Source organism: Coccinella septempunctata, chromosome 4 (genome assembly GCF_907165205.1).
Source record: "Coccinella septempunctata chromosome 4, icCocSept1.1, whole genome shotgun sequence".
NCBI lineage: Eukaryota > Metazoa > Arthropoda > Insecta > Coleoptera > Coccinellidae > Coccinella > Coccinella septempunctata.
Window position 1 is genome coordinate 36,037,716 of NC_058192.1, and position 19,185 is coordinate 36,056,900.

Consider the following 19,185-nt stretch of genomic DNA (forward strand, 5'->3'; position numbering starts at 1 on the left):
ACCCAGACCAACGAGAGATACCATTAACAGAACCATGACAAACTTGAGAAATATCGGATCTTTCGTTAAGAAAACTATACACAGAGAAAAAAGTGTAGTAGAAGATGAGAACAACGAAATTACAGTTCTTGCATACTTTCGTGTGAATCCTCAAAATTCTCTCAAAGATGCCGAGATTGATCTGGGATTATCCCAATCGAGTGTTTGGAGAATATTAAAAAACATAAAATGCACCCATATAAATTCAATAGGGTACAGCATTTGAAGGAAACTGATTTCGTCAGGAGAACAGAGTTTTGCGAAGCTATGATGATTCGATTTCAAGAGAATGAAAACTTTTTGGACTGTATAATTTGAACAGATGAATCTAAATTCACAAAGAATGGTTCTTTCAATAGGCATAACCACCACTTCAGACAATGGAACTTTCAAGAGACCTGGAGTTTCAATGTTTTTTGCGCCATCAAAAATAATGCAATTCTCGATGTTCACATTTATGATGGGACTTTAACTGGTAAGATAGAACACTACACATGTTTGCATTATTTAAAGAATGTTCTCCCTTAGGAGATAGATATTCTGACATATTGACTCAAATAATTGAGCCGCTAGTACAGAACCATAATGACTTATGGTATCAACAAGATGGCGCGCCTCCACACAATTCACTCAATGTGTCAAATATCCTCTACAGGCTATTTGAAGATCGATGGTTGGCGAACAATGGTCCACATCTTTGGCCACCACGTTCTCCCGATTTAACTCCTTTAGACTATTATGTTTGGGGTAGGATAAAAAATATTGTCTACTCAACTCCCCTGACTAATAAAGAGGACTGCATAGAACGAGTCAGAAATGCGTTCAGGTTTGTTTAGATTTTTAGATTCATAGTTTTGAAACTCAATTTGGTTTTTAAACACTTTTGCAGATCTCTTCCTCCCGATGAAATAAGAAGAGCAACGCACGAAGCATTCCTGAGACGTATAAATAAATGTCTAGAAATTAACGGTCAAAACTTTGAGCATCTTCTCTAGTTATAACTGCGAGAGTTTGCCATGGTTCTCCTAATAGTAACTTGAAGTCGGTTTCAAGAAGGGGTGAAAAATCTATAGCATGGTTCAAATAACAGTTCCTGAAAATTTCATCTTTTTGGCGTGAAGGGAAAAGAAATAGCTGAAAATTCAAGACGAAAAACAGTTTTTTTGTGAATAACTCAGAAAATATCCATTTAAGGGCAAGGGTGTGATGCATACACTCACATTATTTTTTAACGTAGATTCAATATCTGCCATAAAAAAATGGGGTTCTAATTTGAAAAAATTGATTTTTCACGATTTTGTCATCCCTAACTTTGAAAGCGATTTTTTCACCCCCTGTATCATAAATCGCGATTTCGATTTTTAAAGTGGATACATCAATCTTACATCTTGAAAAATCCCAGAAATGAAAATTTTCCATCCAAAAACCTCGAAGTTATTCTTGTTTCAGCGGAGCTCTATTTTCGATTTTTTTTTCGAATTTTCCCGCTCAGAGAGAATTTTCCAACCAAAACTGAAAAATGTTACATCAAAATAACTTGAAATTTTCTAAGGAATCTATTTCTGCAATAAAAAAATGGTGTTCTAATTTGAAAAACGGAAGTTGACGTCATTTCCGGAAAAACCGGAGGTGCTCATGCCTTGAAAATATTTTAGATTTCATCAGCATCGTGAAATACTTATAAGTGCTGAATTATATGAAAATACGTTCAGTAGTTTCCCGTATAAATATGGGTGAGGTTCCTCGTGAAAGACCCTGTATAGCAGGAGGGTGAATCATCTTGAATAGATTGACCGTCGGGAAATCTTTAACATCATTGAGGAGATGTTCGTCGTTCTTGCATTTTAGAATTTCCAGTTGTTCTAGGAGTGTTAACTTATGGAAATCACTATGCTGATGAAGTAAAGTTAGTTTATCGAGAGAAGTAGAGTGTTTGCTATCAAATAGATGGTTACCCATGGCCGAAGCAGGTCTATTCTTGATATGTTCGTTGAATCTGATCTTTGAAGCTCTAGTTGTCATACCGACATAAGAAAGCAGGGCAGTTACCGCAGGTTATTTTATATATTCCGCTTTTTTGGGTTTTGTCTTTTTTGAGCTTATTTTTGATAAGTACTCTTTCTAGTGTCCCATGTGAAGTATTAACGAGATTAACAAGATTTCTCCTCAAATCAAGAAGACCGCCTTCCACTTTCTTTTGAACCGCCTAGTCAACATCCCACTATCAAAGAGAACTAGATAATATTTGTAAAGTAGCAACAGAAAATCACTATACAAAACAATTTGTTTATGATATCTTAGCCACAGTAATGAAGAAAAAACTTCTTAAGAAGATATATCCACATACTTCTGCCAAGACGACATACATAGCCGTCCCCTACTTTTCCAACCTCAACAGCAAACTGCAATCATTACCAAAGGGCTTCAACTTAAATCTTGTTAATACTGTTAGTGTAATATTCTATGGACTGTCTATATCCAGATATCTGTGGTTTTCGTTTGACACTGACAATGACAAGATCGTAGAAGTTTCTAGAAGAAACTTTACACTCTTTACAGTATCAGTATGTTATGTTGTAACAAGGTGAAATGGAAATAACTTTGAGATTAAAGATTAAACTAGATAATAGAAGATTGTCTTGTGGTTTATTTCATCGGACTCTGCCATCATATTTCTTAACAGCAGAGCGTGGTTGGTCGATGTGAGGCAAAATGTCGTCAAATTCGTCGTGCATTTTCCCGAAACTGCAAGATGGAATCTCATTTTCAAACTGGAAGTTTGGGGTGAAGATTTTGCTGGAAGAACGTGGACTAGAAATTGAGAAGAAGTTGGATCAGCAAAAGGATGCTAAAGCGAAGTCTCTCATAGTTCAGTGTGTGACAGACAAATACCTGGATATAATAAAGAAATGCAATACTTCAATGGAAATGATCGGCGCTTTGGAACGAGTTTTCGAGAGAAAAAGTGTGTTTAATAAGTTATTTCTACGAAAAAAATTATTGGCATTGAAATGCAGCAAAGATGAAGACCTACAATCTTTCATGATGAAGTTTGATACCTTGATAACCGAGCTAGAATCTACAGGAACACGTTTGGAAGAAGCTGACAAACTGACTCATCTTTTCTTGTCGCTGCCTGACTGTTATGATACTGTGATTACAACATTGGAAACAATGAGTGATGAAAAAGAACTAACTATGGAATTTGCTAAATCAAGATTACTGGATGCAGAGCTTAAACTGAAACAAAAAGGAGAGAACATGGAATCAACAAGTTTCTTTGCATGTTACAAATGTGGGAAAGAAGGACACAAGGCCTACCAGTGTACAGAAAAAGGTGAGGAGAAAAGAGGAAGAGGTCGATATCGAGGTAACAAGAGAAGGTCGTACTACAGAGGAGGACAGTCGACTTCGAAAGCACAGGTGAGTGAACAGGCAAACGATTCTGAAATGTTTGTAGCACTGACAACAAGTGTGGAGGCACCATATAAACATGAGGTAATTTTTGTGGTGGATTCAGGAGCCACACACAACTTTATTCAAGAAAGATATATGACATATATGACAGATGTGACAGATCTTCAAAATCCTATTGAAATAAGAATTGCCAACGGAGATAAATTAATTGCATACAAAAGAGGAAACTTGAAAGCAGGATATGGTAAAATTCCTATTGTCGTAGAAGCACTGATAGTTAATGGCATTGCACATAACCTATTATCTGAGAGTGAGTTAACGAACAAAGGCAAGGAAGTTATATTTAAAGAAGGACAGCTGATAATAAGATCAAGCAAAAATGAATATAAAGGAGAAAAAAGAGGAAGATTAAATATACTTAGATTAAGCTTACTTACCGAGAGTGAATGCAATTATACACATCAAGAAAAAGAAGATTTATGGCATCTTAGATTGGGGCACATAAATAGAAATGGCTTAAGGATTATGAACCTACCATATAGTAATAAAATATGTGCTACCTGCATGAGAAATAAAAGTACGAGGCTACCGTTTAGAGAAATCAGAAGACCACAATCTAGTTTCATTGGAGAGTTAATTCATTCTGATGTAGTGGGACCAATGAGAACTGTAACTCCAGAAGGACATAAGTATTTTCAATTAATCCTCGATGATTACTCTCATTTTTGTAAGACATACTTATTGAAAAATAAATCTGAAGTAGCAAACAACATTATAGAATACATAAATGCATTGAAGACAGAAAAGGATATAAGAGTGAAACGAATTAGATGCGATAATGGAGGAGAATATTCGTCTGATTATTTTAAGAGTTTTTGTAAAGACAAAGGAATCTCAATTGAATACTCAATGCCATACAGTCCCCAGATGAATGGATAGAGTGAGCGTATGAATAGAACTATATTGGAAAAGGCCCGTACAATTCTTGATGAATCAAATCTTCCTAGAAAGCTCTGGGGGCATGCAATTCTGACAGCTACTTTTTTGATTAATCGGAGCCCTACTAGCGCTACCAACTATAGAATTCCGGCTAAAGTGTACGGCAATGATTTAATGCTTAACAGATTGAAACCATTTGGATGTAAAGGATGGATGGTAATTTTGCCTAGACCTGATAAACTGGATCCAAGAGCAAAGGAGGTGAGACTACTTGGTTATACCAAAAATAGATACAAAGTGTGGGATCCATTGACTGATACAGTGACATCTTCAAGGGATATCAGATTTGATGAACTGGATTACAGATACATAGTAAGAAATGAAATTGAAAACAACGATCATGAACACGAACATTTCATCGAATCCAATAACGAAGATAAGAAGAAAGAAGATGAAGAAAGGAAGGAGGATGAAGCAATGGAAAAAGGAGAAGAAAAGAACAAAACAGTACAGAATAAAGAGGATGAAGATCAGAATGAGGAGAGAAGAGAAGAAACCAATATCAAAAGTACGAGAAGTGGAAGACAAGTAAATAGGCCAAATTATTTATCAGAATACGAGTTACATGAAGCCTACTGTCTCATAAATGAAGAAGATCCTGAAGACTACAAAGAAGCTATTAACAATGGATGGAAAGAAGCTATAGACACAGAGATAAATGCTTTGAGAAGAATGGAAACATGGACAGAGATAGAATTAACTAAAGATAGGAAAGCAATTGAAGCAAAGTGGATCTTCAAAACAAAGGAGAATGGATTGAAAAAAGCCAGACTGGTAGTAAAAGGTTTTCAGCTGAAGGAAAATACCGATTTTGGGAAGAACTATGCTCCAGTGGCAAGAATGTCTACTTTGAGAACTCTACTGGCCTACACAGTAGAGATGAATTGGAACTTGAGACAACTAGATGTACCCTCTGCTTTTCTAAATGGATACCTGGAATCAGAAGTTTATGTTAAACCGCCAGAAGGTATAAAGGTTGAAGGAAATAAAGTTCTTAAACTAAACAAAGGACTTTACGGTCTGAGAGAAAGCCCAAGGTGTTGGAACAGAAGATTCAATGATTTTGTGGAACGGATGGGATTCAAAAGATCAGAACATGATGTGTGTTTATATATTGGAAAAGATATTAAAGTATGGATGCTCATATATGTTGATGACATCATTCTAACTGGACTGGAAGAAAATATAAATATAATTGTGAAGAAATTGAAAGAAGAATTCAATGTAAAAGATTTTGGTTTTCCTAAAACTTTCCTTGGAATGGAAATAATGAAAGAACATAACACACTCAAGATCACACAGAAAAGAAAAATAGAAAGTATGCTACAAAAATTCAATATGAGAGACTGTAAGAGTACTGCAACACCATTAAGTAAAGGTTATCAACTCGAAGATAGTGAACCAATTGTGAGTGAAGTTCCATATCGTCAGCTAATTGGAACTGTCATGTTTGTGGCTACATCATCTCGTCCAGACATAGCATTTTCTACTTAACTACATACTTAAGCCAATATCTGGACAGACCTACGAAGAGTCTTTGGATGCAAGGAAAAAGAGTTTTGAGATACCTCAAAGGGACTAAAGACATTGGTCTATGTTTCAAGAAATCAGATGAGACTTGTTTGGAAACTTACTCGGATGCAGACTGGGCCGGCTGCCAGACAGACAGAAAGAGTGTATCGGGATCTGTGACTCTCTACAATCTATACAAAGGGACTGTATACCGATTTAAACGGACATAGTGATGTGACGTGCATTTTGTACATGGACAATAAAGGTGCAATTCAAATTGCAAAAACTGTTGAAAATAGTAAACGTGCCAAACACATTGACAAAAAACACCATTTTTTGAAAAATATTGTTAACTCAAAAATAATTTCTATTGAATATGTATCTTCTGAACAGAATGTTGCTGATATTTTAACAAAATCTTTAAGTTTGGAAAAACATAACTTTATGAGAAATAATTTGAATATTTGTTAACTTTGACCTTATATTGTGTTGTAATTCATTTATAGCGATTTCAATCTGGGAAATTTTCAATCGAGGGGGGATGTTAGTGTAATATTCTATGGACTGTCTATATCCAGATATCTGTGGTTTTCGTTTGACACTGACAATGACAAGATCGTAGAAGTTTCTATGAGAAACTTTACAGTATCAGTATGTTATGTTGTAACAAGGTGAAATGGAAATAACTTTGAGATTAAACTAGATAATAGAAGATTGTCTTGTGGTTTATTTCATCGGACTCTGCCATCATATTTCTTAACAAATACTTCACATGGGACAATATTTATTTATTTATTTATTCCCTTCTCTACAATAACAAATTCACACAGTCCATTTATCAGGTATACATTTCAAAACTAACTTAATTATTCTTTCCTCGAGCCCCAGCAACCCGTCACCTGAGCTCGCGCTCGTGTGTGACCGAATCACGAGAGCCCAAGGTATCTGTGCAAATTAATGCGTTTTACGCAAAATAAATTCACCTTTTTTAAGCAACGTGAGAAAACCGAATAACTGAGAGACCGAGACCAAACATCGTATCATTTCAGAGAAAAAAAAAAGAACAAACGGCTTAAATTCAGCTAGGTATCAAAAAAACTTCAAAAAATCTTTCGCATTTAATGAAATATACTTCTTCGATTGTGCTTTAAACGACGACAAAGTTGTTTCGTTCAAAATATTTCTTGGCAAGAGGCCATAGAATCTTGGTCCATAATAGAAAATATTCTTCTGAGTGAAATTGGTTCTACAAAGGGGAATCACCGGAAGATTTGCTCCTCTCGTTGGGCCAGGAGAACATCTTACTACTAAATTTTTCCTAGTCCAGAATATCGACCTGTATAAATAAATTTTTCTAACAGTGAAGACATTAGCTTCCTCGTAAAGTGAGGCGGTTGGGTGAAGACGCCCTTTCTTTAATATGATCCTCAAAATGTTATTTTGCATTTTCTCTATGGGATCAAGGGCATTCTTGTAGCAACCACCCCACGCTAACACACAATATCTGAGAATAGACTCGACAAAAGCACCATATATGTACACCAATTTTTTCCTATCCAATATAAATGAAAGTTTGTACATTTTATGGGCCACAATCCTAAGTTTTTTTTACCAGGCTATTCACATGCTCTTTCCAGTTTAAATGCTGGTCGAGTTCAACTCCCAGATATTTCACCACGTTGTCTCTAACTATGACACCACAATCACACTCTATGAAATCCCTGCAGTCCGCCTCATGTATCCTCAAGAAATCAATATTTGGCTGATCTACCATCGTAGCAGAAAAAGTTATAAATTTTGTCTTTGTCTTATTCAGACTCAAGAGACTATTATTCAGGAACCCATAAGTCATCTGCATGCCCAGCTGTGCCTTCAGGAAGACGTCTGCCCAAGTTTGACCCTGGAAGATGGCGACAGTATCATCGGCATAAGAAATAACCCTTCCATCCATCCTCAGATCTGCCAAAAGGTTAATATACACCAAAAATAAAATCGGCCCCAAAACGGTGCCCTGCGGGACGCCCATTGAAACCAGAAAAGGGTCACTCTCATGCTGTCCAATTTTCACTACCTGGAACCTTCCATAAAGATAACTACGAAAAAGATTCAGAGCAGTACCCCGGACCCCAACAGCTTCAAGTCTGCTCAACAAAATTTCAAAATTAACAGTGTCAAACGCCTTGGCCAAATCTAAGAAGATGGCCAAGGACTTGTTATTGTTCTTACTTGCTGAAATAATTGATTTCATAAGCCCAAGAATAGCGTCCTCAGTACTGATATCCTTCCGAAAGCCAAATTGATTATCGCACTAAACTTTATTCTTATTCAGAAAAGTTAGTAATCGAGACTTCAAGCAATGTTCATATATCTTAGCGAAATTGTTAATAAGTATTATAGGTCTATAATTAGTTGCTTCTTTCTTACAGCCTGATTTATAAATGGGTATTGTGAATGATTCCTTGAAATGTGCTGGTGTCATGCCCCTCTCAAAACATAAATTAATAATATGTGCAAGTGGCCTCAGAATATAAGGATGACAGCTCTTGATAAGTCTCACCGAAATTCCATCTGGGCCGGGAGAAGAATTTCATTTTAAATGATTAACTATGTTTGTAATTTCATTCTCAGTTACTGGATTCAAAAACAAAGAATCACAATTATATATGCGTTGAATTGGCACCTCATCAGATTTTCTCAATTTACTTGCCATGTGTTCACCGATACTACTAAAAAATCTGCAGAAATAATTTGCCACATCTTTTTCTGTTGTCAGAGCTTCACCTTGCTCATTTTTTAAGGAAACTTTTGGATTTTTCGCCTTCCTTTCAGTGCCAGTAGCTTGATTAATTGTTTCCCAAATCTTCCTAACGTTATTTTGTGCATCTGAGGTTTTTTGTTTATAGAAGTTGTTCTTTGTGATATTTATTAATTTTTTGAGTTGATTTCTAAATGATCTGTATTCTCTTACCTTTTCCGAATCAGAATTATTCTTCAATCTCTTTCTAAGAAAATCCCTATGACGTATGGAATTGATCAATCCGCGAGTGATCCATGGTTTGAACTTGCGATTCCTACTTGTTATAACGTTCAACCTCGAATGTCGCTCGACGTACATTTTGAATTTAGACAAAAATTGCTCATAACCCACCTGGGGATCCCGTTCCGCGAAAATCTCCTGCCAGTTCTCCCCTGCAAGGGTTCGATTCAACTGTTCATAGTTAATTATTGTTTGTATGTTCAACTTATATTGTTCCTCCTTTCGCTCCTTGAAGCTGAAACTTAGAAAACTCAGAAAAAGCATATTGTGATCGGTTAGATTTAATTTCACAGTCTGTGTTTGGCTTTCATGCTGAGCACATGTGCTTCTAAATTACGTTCTCATTGATACGAATCGTAACTGATAGTGAATAAATCGACAGCTGTTTAAGATAAGCAAAGAAAATCGACGATAATTCCCCGGTGAAGGCTGCAGACTTTGAGAATTTCTGCCTTTATGAAATGTCTCAGATCGGCGGCTCCACTTCCTACGGGACTTCGGAGGGAGAAGAAGAAGATCTGAAAGAGGTTGCTTCCAAAAGGAAACGAGGGAGAAAAAATGTTAAGACTGCGACTGCGAAGAAGAAAAATGAAAACAAATCTCCAGATATCATTTTCAAACAACCACAATTAATTAAAGGAAAGAAATCAAATGAACCTGAACGCATGGAAATAGATAAGACAAGGAACAACTCAAAAAACAATAGACACCCAACAACAAATGAATAATAATCCAACAAAAAACATAAACAAATACTTTTCACCAAAAATGAATGAAATTAAATCCACAGAATACACCAATTTATTTTACATCATTCCTGAAAGTAATGAAATAGATAGAATTCAAATGGCGATTATTTGGAACTCCAAATTCCCGAATACAGTAGATATTATTCTGAAAACTAAATTAGGATTTCTTTTGAAGTCAAATACTGATAAAATACAACTAGAAAATGCCCTAAACGAACTAATGTAACGTTGTCGTCGAGCGATATTTCTTCAGGTTTTTTAACATATGACAGATTAGGCAGTTTTTATATTTATTATTGCTTTCTCGTTTATGTCTCTACATTGAATGAATTATAACAAATTTATTTCTAGGTATCATATCAATGCACTGTTGCCAGATTTAATATAATTCTTAATAACTAACTATTTACAATGTTGACTATGTTACATCTTTCCCCTTAAGCTAAAGTCATACCTTAATTACTTATTATTTTTTTTTTATGATTTTTTTTTACCATATAATTACCTAATTCTATTCAACCTATTCTATAACTAACATTATACTTAACTATCTAATTCCAGTCTACCTAATTATACCTAATTCATCTATTATGTAAGTAAATGTTAATAAAGAAATACTACCCTTTATAGTTGATTTTTTTTCTCTCTCTCAAATCATAATCGTGCTTATTTTTACACATATTCAGACTGAATCTAGCCCTAATTATATCTACAAGATTTTCAGGATCTGTGATTATCCTTGTACCTTCATTTGTTTTATCATTATGAAATTTGGAACAACTATTATTAAGCAAAATGATATGTTGTCTAGTTCTTCTGAAAATTCTATTCTCAATATCTATGACATGATAAGATCGTGGTTCCTCACATAAATTAACAATCTTCCCTTCTTTCCAAACATTTTTATATTTAAACAACACCCTATCACCTACTTTTCCTTCTGCCAAGTTTTTCACATGTCTATTATAATAATTTTTCTGTCTCAACCTTCTATTTTCAAATTTCTCACGAACAAATTTTTTATTTATCGCTACAGGCTGAAGCAAGTGATCCATGACAGGTATGTCATCTTTTAGACGACGACTGAGTAATAATTGAGCAGGTGATAAACCAAAATCAGGACTAGATGTATTTCTATAGTTGAGCAAGTATGAGTTGATATCGCCATTTTCCAAGTCACACTTTCTGAGCATATTTTTAGCAATACTCACAGCTTTTTCTGCTAAACCATTGCTTCTTGGATAATTCGGACTTGAGTTAATAAGTTTGATATTCCTTTCATTCAAATAGTTCTTTAACTCGTATGAATTGAAGGGAACGTTGTCAGTAACAATTATGTCCGGATATCCATGCAAAGAGAACACCTTGTTGAAAATTTTTATGATCTGACTTATATTTTTAGATTTTAATTTTTCCAATTCGATCCAACGACTATAATAATCTATAATTACTAGATAATCATTATTTTTAAACGTTAAAATGTCACTTGCTAATTTTTCCCATGGGCGATTAGTTATAGAATGTTGTAAAATTGGCAATTTGGAATTATTATTTCTGAACCTATTACACACACTGCATTTTGAAATAAAGGTTGCTATATCCCTAGAAATCCCAGGCCAGTAGATGCATTCCTGAGCTCTAGTTCTACATTTATTGATTCCCATATGACCCTTATGTAAAATTTTCAAAAATTTCAGTCTTAATTGCGCTGGTATTATTAATCGATCACCAAAAAATATAAAATTGTCAGCTACAAAGATTTCCTCTTTAATTTGAGAAAATTTCTGTACCTCTTCAGACGATTTATTTACACGCTTAGGCCATCCTTTTTCAGTGAATGCTTTCAGTTTAATCAAATTTTCATCCTGTATGGTATATTTCTCAATTTCTCCTTTGTTTTCGTCCGACATAGGTAAATCTTTTATCACATTACTATGAACAAGAATATCTTCAATTTTATCAGAATTTTTCATTTTCACAGCAGCCCTAGATAGCATGTCTGCTATCAGCATTTGATTGCCTGGTAAATACGTAACATTGAGGTTATATTTGAACAATCTGAAAAGTAATCTTTGTAACCTGCTAGATACTTTATTGATATCTTTTTTGAATATATTCACTAGTGGTTTATGGTCGGTTTGTATTTCCACTGTTCTTCCGTAGCAATAATAGTTGAATCTTTCGACTGCAAATACTATAGCAGATAATTCCCTTTCAATTGTTGCATATCTTTTTTCAGCATCTGTCAAAGTTCTCGAAGCAAACGCGACCACCCCATCTTCTTGCAGCAAACACGCTCCAAACCCTTCAATTGAGGCATCACTTTGAATCACGATAGGTTTCTTTATATCATAATGACGTAAAATTTAAAGCATCCGATTGTGGCCTATCCCAGTGCCATATGACATTATCGCGAGTTAATTCTCTGAGTGGACTGGTAATTTGAGATAAATTTGGAATAAATTTTGACAGATATTTCACCATACCTAAGAATCTCAAGAGTTCCTTCTTATTTTTATGATCTTTTAATTTAACTATCGCGTCAACTCTATTAGGGTCAACTTCTATACCATTTTCCGAAACAATATAACCCAATAGTTTGATTTGTATTTTTTATATTGAAATTTATTTTTGTTGAACGTAATTCCACAATTTTTTGCTCTCTCCAAAACTTTTTTCAAAATTCTGTCATGCTCTTCTTCAGTTGAACCTGCTATTATCAAATCATCAATATATATTTTGTTGCCTAAAATATCACCGAAAATTTCTGAATTTTTTCGTTGAAATATCTCCGCTGATGTATGAATTCCGAAAGGTAATCGCAAAAATTTATATCGACCCAATGGTGTGGCAAATGTACATAGTCTCGATGATTCCATATCCATAATTTGATAAAAAAAAATCCTTGAGATCTGGTATGGTGAAATATATAATCGCCCTAATCATTATTTTATTCGCTGATGATACTTCTTTGGCTGTCCGATCGAGAAATCTAGACGAACTGAGGTTGATCTGTGAGGAGCTTATCCAACAGTTCATTTCATGGTGTAGACGTAATTCTCTCATTGTCAATTTGAATAAAACCCAAATTATTAAGTTTCAATACCGAGAAACAAATCAATCCTTGACACCAGTGTTGAAAGTTGCTGATCAATCCTTCAAAACAGTTGAGTGTGTTAAGTTCCTGGGACTATATGTTGATAGGTTCTTGAGATGGGACTTCCACATTGATCATCTTTGCAAAACTTTGAGCAAGTCGTACTATGCCATTCATCGTTTGAAGGGAACACTCCCAATAGATGCGCTATTGAATGTTTATTACTCCTTAGTGTACAGTCATCTCACTTACAACATCATTCTTTGGGGTGCTTCGCCGGATATGGATAGAGTATTCATTATGCAGAAGAGGATTATACGTATGATTTTCAATATTCGACCTAGAAACTCCTGCAGAGAAATCTTCAAAAATTTCAAAATTCTCACGCTTCCATCCATTTATATTTTGAATTGCCTCCTGTATGTGCGATCGAATTTGCATAAACTCATGAGGTGTTCTGATTTCCATAATTATAACACTCGACATTTCAATACGATCAGTGTCCCTAGGCACTCCACCTCCAAATTCAAATCTTCCCCAACACTTGCGGGTATCTCTTTGTATAATCACTTACCTGATAGATTCAAGAATTTGAAATTAAAACAATTCAAAACGAATATCAAAGAATTGTTATGCACCAGAAGCTTTTACAACACATCTGAATATTTTTCAGATGAGCTTCTTTGAGAGATTGCTATTTTTTGTCATATTTAGATTTAGATTTAGATTTAGTTGTTTTTTCGATTGTTATATTTGGGTACAATTAATTTTCTATATAATTATTGTTTGTTGACATATCCTATGTATCTTTGTGATATCTCAAAGGACGAATAAATTATTATTATTATTATTATTATTTTAGACCGGCTAGGTCACCAAGTATTTCTTCAGGAGATGGGATTTGAAATTGTTCACGTTTCAAGCATTTATTAAGGTCTGATGGATCCAAACAAATTCGTATCTTTTTATTTTTTTCTGTACCGACGATATTATTAACCCAATCAGTGGGCCCTGATTGCTTAGCTATTACACCATATTTCTCCAGATTTTCTAGAGATTTTACAAATTCTGGAAAGAGACTCTTAGGGATTCTGCGAGCGGCATGTGCAATAGGTACGCTATTGTGATTCAAGACTAACCTATGTGGTTTTCCTGGGAATGTTCCAATGCCCTCGAAAACAGACTTATATTTTGTGAAAATTGCGTTTAATTGCTCAGAAAACCCGACCTCAACTGATTCAACAACTTTAATTAAATTGCATTTCATGCTACTTTCTAAACCTAAAATTGGTTTACCCTGCTCTTCAACAATTAAAAATTTCAAATTGTATACCTTATTCCGAATATTACAGTTAATCTGTATGGATCCTTTGACATCCAGCTTGTTTCCACCGTAAGCAACCAAATTCACCTTCTGATTTTTGTTGATTTGACCTGAACCATTTTTCTTGTTCTTTATCACACTTTGAAAAACGTTGGCAGGCAGAATATTACATTGAGCTCCAGTGTCGACCTTAAAACACACAATTTCATCATTAATCTTAACATTTTCAGTTATTTCTTTCATAATATTTAATTCAGAAATATTTTTTTCAACTATTTCATTTTCTGTATCTATTATATTTACAGTTTCAAGCGAAAAATTATCACTAGAATCGGAATCTATAAATTCTTCATTTATTTCATTAACCTCTCTTTTTTTTGAATTTAAGGAACTTCTTTTTCATACAACAAATTTCAAAGTGATTAATTTTTTTGCAAAAACTACATAGTTTACCATATGCTGGACATTTATTTTTTTCATGATTCAAATTGCATCTTTTACAAGTGAAATGGACCTTATTCTTTTTATTGAAATTTGAGCTACTTATCTTATTCCGCTTAAAGTTTCCTCGATTCTTCCGTGAATACTCCTGGATTGCATCCATTGCCGTTTCCATTCCTTTACTGCCCATTTCCGTTGTCTGCTTGCGACTGGTCTCGAAAATTTGGCAAATTTCTTCTGCTTTTGCCATGGTCAAATCTTCAATTTGTAGCAATTTTTCCCGAAGATGGTTGTCACACATACCCATTATCAGCTTGTCTCTCACCATTTCCATGTCCTTTTCATATTCGCACGTTGCTACCCTGGTTTTCAATTCTAATATATATTGCGTTAAGGATTGTCTCTCTTTTTGATTCCAGCTTAAGAATTTGTATCTCTCGTAAATCAAATTTTTTTTAGGTTCACAATATTTCTTGAATTTGTCTATAACATCTGTTAATTTCGCTGAACTTTTTAGCTTGAATGTATTATAGACTTCAATACCCTCGTCGCCAATTAAATGCAAAAGTATAGCTATTTTTACACTTTCATCCTCTTCTTTGTCTTTTCCTGATGCTTTCATGTACAGGTTAAATTTTTGTATCCACGTGGACCAATTCTTTGAAATGTTTCCAGAAAAATCCATTGTAGTTGGAGTTCTCAAACCCTCCATTTTCAAAATGAATAACTTCTTGAATATATATGAATTTATCGTGTTTTACACCTGACACCATGTAACGTTGTCGTCGAGCGATATTTCTTCAGGTTTTTTAACATATGACAGATTAGGCAGTTTTTATATTTATTGTTGCTTTCTCGTTTATGTCTCTACATTGAATGAATTATAACAAACATATTTCTAGGTATCATATCAATGCACTGTTGCCAGATTTAATATAATTCTTAATAACTAACTATTTACAATGTTGACTATGTTACACTAAAAGCAGAAAAAAAATAACAAGCTACAAAGAAACTAAAAACCAAAAACAAAGAAGCGAGAGAAAAGAACCTCAACAAACCTATTCAGTTGTTATTGCATCAGTTGAAAAGAATATCAAGGACGACGAAATAAGTCAACGATTAACTTCATTAAGAATAAAACATCGGTACTCCAAAAGAATTGTATCAAGAATACACTCTTGACCAACAGGTTATATACGAATAATTACAGGAGAAATAAATGCGTTCGAGACACTACTTAACAATGGTCTATTTTATATGAATCGTCACTACATGGTGTTCCCCAGTCATGCACCAGAACCAACACCGATACCTTGTAGCAAATGCTTACTATTTGATCATACAACTGAAAATTGCAAAAGTCCACCAAAAGGCTCAAAATGTCAGGGAACTCACAAAATGTCCCATTGTAGGTCAACCAATACACCAAAATGTACTGCTTGCAATGCTGAAGACCATTTAGCATGGTCCATAAAATGTCCCAACCATCCGAAGAAACCAATCGAAGGCATCCCAAACGTCAATGTTATTATTATTATTATTATTATTAATACAAATACAAGAGTTGAGACATAAGTCTATAAACTCAAAAGAAATATAAATTGAAAATTAAAATGTTCACATACTGAATGAAAATATGAAACCATGACAAATTAAACAAAACTACTGATTAACGGCTCTCCATCTGTCGTAGGAATTCTTGAAACAGTTGACCGAAGCGGCTCCAACAATCTCAAAATTAAAACGATAAATAAAAAAACTAGAGAAATAGAGGATCTTACAAAGAAGATGAGCAGAATACACTCCCCTATAACAATACACGATGACATAGTACATACATATTGTCTTAAACTCAACAAACCAAAAAACACCAATAGAAATGAACTTTTACTCAAGATCAAGAAGAGGTTCATAAGTCAATATAATGTAGATACAACAGTGGTGTTTACAGGGAACAGATTTTATGTGCTAATGTTTGATATGGATGATCCAGAAGAGCCCTCCCCAACTGAACCTATCAACAGCAAAAATAATAGTCAAGTTCATGTCGACAATTAAATTTTTGTACAACAACATAAACAGTTACATCCCAAAAAAACACTTGATCAATCATTTCATAGAACATAACAATATATCATGTACAATGTTTGTTGAGGCGAAAATAAAAAGTTCAGACAACACGCAATACCGAAATTGGACACAACTACAAAAGTTTGGACACCAAATACAGAACACGAGAGGTGGCAGCCTTGTACAGTGTCATCCAGGCATAAAATGTGGAAAAGCCAATTCACCAGCAGTCAACAACCCCTTGAATGAAGTAACCCATTTCTCTGTCCCATTCAAAAATGAAAAATTACATATTTTCCTTGTATACATTCATCCTGCATCAAAGATAGAAGAAAGTATTTTCATAAGAGCGTCTCTCTGCAAATATGCTATCATAATAGGAGACTTCAACCTAAACAAAGAACCAACAGATCAACAACTTTTTGAGTAGCAAACAGTTTACCAAAGCGGAAACTCCACCAACATTTTTGAGCAACAAGAACGAAGATAGTACTCCTGATTTAATATTCTTTACAAACACTATAAAACAGAATATTAAACAAATTGAATTAACCCCCGATTTGGGCTCAAATCATCTGGCAATGGTTGTGGAAGTAGACCTGACTGTGAAACCAACTGAAGAACAGAAGAAGATTATACCTAATTACAGCAAATGCAATACAGAAAAAGTAAACAAGGAAATGGAAGCTTTCATTGAAGTGAACAAAAATGATCTTATAAATGAAGAATATATAGAAAAATTCAATAATGCTTTATCTGAAGTATAAAAAAACACACACCCATGATCTCGAGACATCCATTCATTCACGAACTTCCTCCATATATCATTAGAATGATCAAATATAAAAGAAAAATGTACAGGGAATATCGAAAAAGTGGAGACGCTATTTTCAAAAAAAATCTGAATGAATACAACAGAAACATTCACAAAATGATACAACAATATAAGGAACATAACTGGATAACTGTTTGTAATAAGATTAACGATTCCAAAGGTAAAATATTTTTCCAAGAAGTTAACAAACTGTCCAGATACAAAGAGTCACGCCAAATTCCCACATTAGAAGATAATGTGAAAGAATATCAGACCGATAAGGAAAAATGTGAATTATTTGCAAGCCATTACCAAAATACTTTCAAACTGAATGAAGATGCCAACTTTGATGAGAATCATTTTGACAGAGTGAATGCATGGTATGATAATCATTTTAACAAGACCAGAAACACAAATAATGAGATAATTGAAATTAATGAGGAAGATTACTATGAAATTCTTCATAAATCTAAAAACACCACACCTGGAGCAGACAACATCCCATGGTCCATTGTCAAAGTCCTGAATGAGAGCATCCACAAGAAACTGATAGAAATATACGAGTATTGTGTGAATAACAGCATATTTCCAAAAATTTGGAAAATAGGTACCATAATAAACATACATAAACCAAATACAGATAGTAGAAGAGTCGAAAATTACCGACCTATCACCCTGCTTCCAGTTCTAGGGAAATTTTATGAAAAATTAATAAAGAAATTGCTTGATCTACATATAAACAAATACATACCAAATTTTCAGTTCGGATTCACGGAAAAAAACTCAACAAACCACCCACTGTCAATTCTTATATCTAATGTTCAGAATGCGACGTTGGGAAAAGATAAGTCTGCTGCGTTATGCTTGGATATCAAAAAAGCTTTTGACAGTATGTGGCACAGAGGACTTTTATATAAACTGAATGAAACTAATTGCCCATACTACCTAATTAAGCTATGTCAGCAATTTCTAGAAAACAGAAAACTAACAGTTAAAGTAAATAATGCTGTTTCTAATCACTTCAGTCCAGAGCAGGGCACGGCTCAAGGATCTCCACTATCAACATCAATATATAAATTTTACTGTTATGATATGTCCATCAACTCATCTAGGAAACAATATGTACTACAATTTGCTGACGACACAAAACTGATAGTACATGAAAAATCATTGCAAAGTTGCATACAAAGCCTGCAAGAACAAGTGAATACCGTCACACTATGGTTCCACAAATGGAGGTTGAAACCAAATCCAACTAAGTCTCAGTTTATCATCTTTGATCACATAATCAACCCAAATTCACCATCTATTAATATCAATGGAGTTAACATAAGACCTTCGCCGACTATAAAATATTTGGGTGTTCAAATAGACAATAGATACAATTTTAATGCCCACACTAAGATGATAAAGAAAAAGACTATCTCCAGAGCCACATATTTTGCTAAATTGACATATAAGAAACAAGGAATCAACATCTACAATGCAGCAAAAATATATAAGATCATTTGTAGGCCATTGATTGAATATGCACACCCAATATACGCAAACTGCAAATCCAGAGCAATAAAAAATCTGCAAGTAGCAGAGACAACAGCCCTAAGAAAGATAACACGAATGCGACACCCAAACAATGTTCTCCATAATCCACCGAATCAACTCTTATACGAAAAGACAGGAATT

The 19,185-nt window shown here is 34.3% G+C and overlaps 1 protein-coding gene across 1 annotated transcript; it reads right to left on the reverse strand.

Annotated features, from left to right (window-relative positions):
• Window positions 1–13,718: 13,718 nt before the first annotated feature.
• LOC123312252 lies at window positions 13,719–15,588 on the reverse strand. The gene is made up of 2 exons (XM_044896582.1): window positions 14,262–15,588; window positions 13,719–14,231 (listed from the first exon to the last, which is right to left on the reverse strand). The coding sequence occupies exon 1, from the start codon at window positions 15,325–15,327 to the stop codon at window positions 14,536–14,538; it is 792 nt and encodes a 263-aa protein (XP_044752517.1). The 5' UTR covers window positions 15,328–15,588; the 3' UTR covers window positions 13,719–14,231; window positions 14,262–14,535.
• Window positions 15,589–19,185: the final 3,597 nt, after the last annotated feature.

Excerpts from the sequence above, each read along its gene's own strand:
- LOC123312252 (XM_044896582.1), bottom strand. The coding sequence starts at position 15,327 with ATGGAGGGTTTGAGAACTCCAACTACAATGGATTTTTCTGGAAACATT.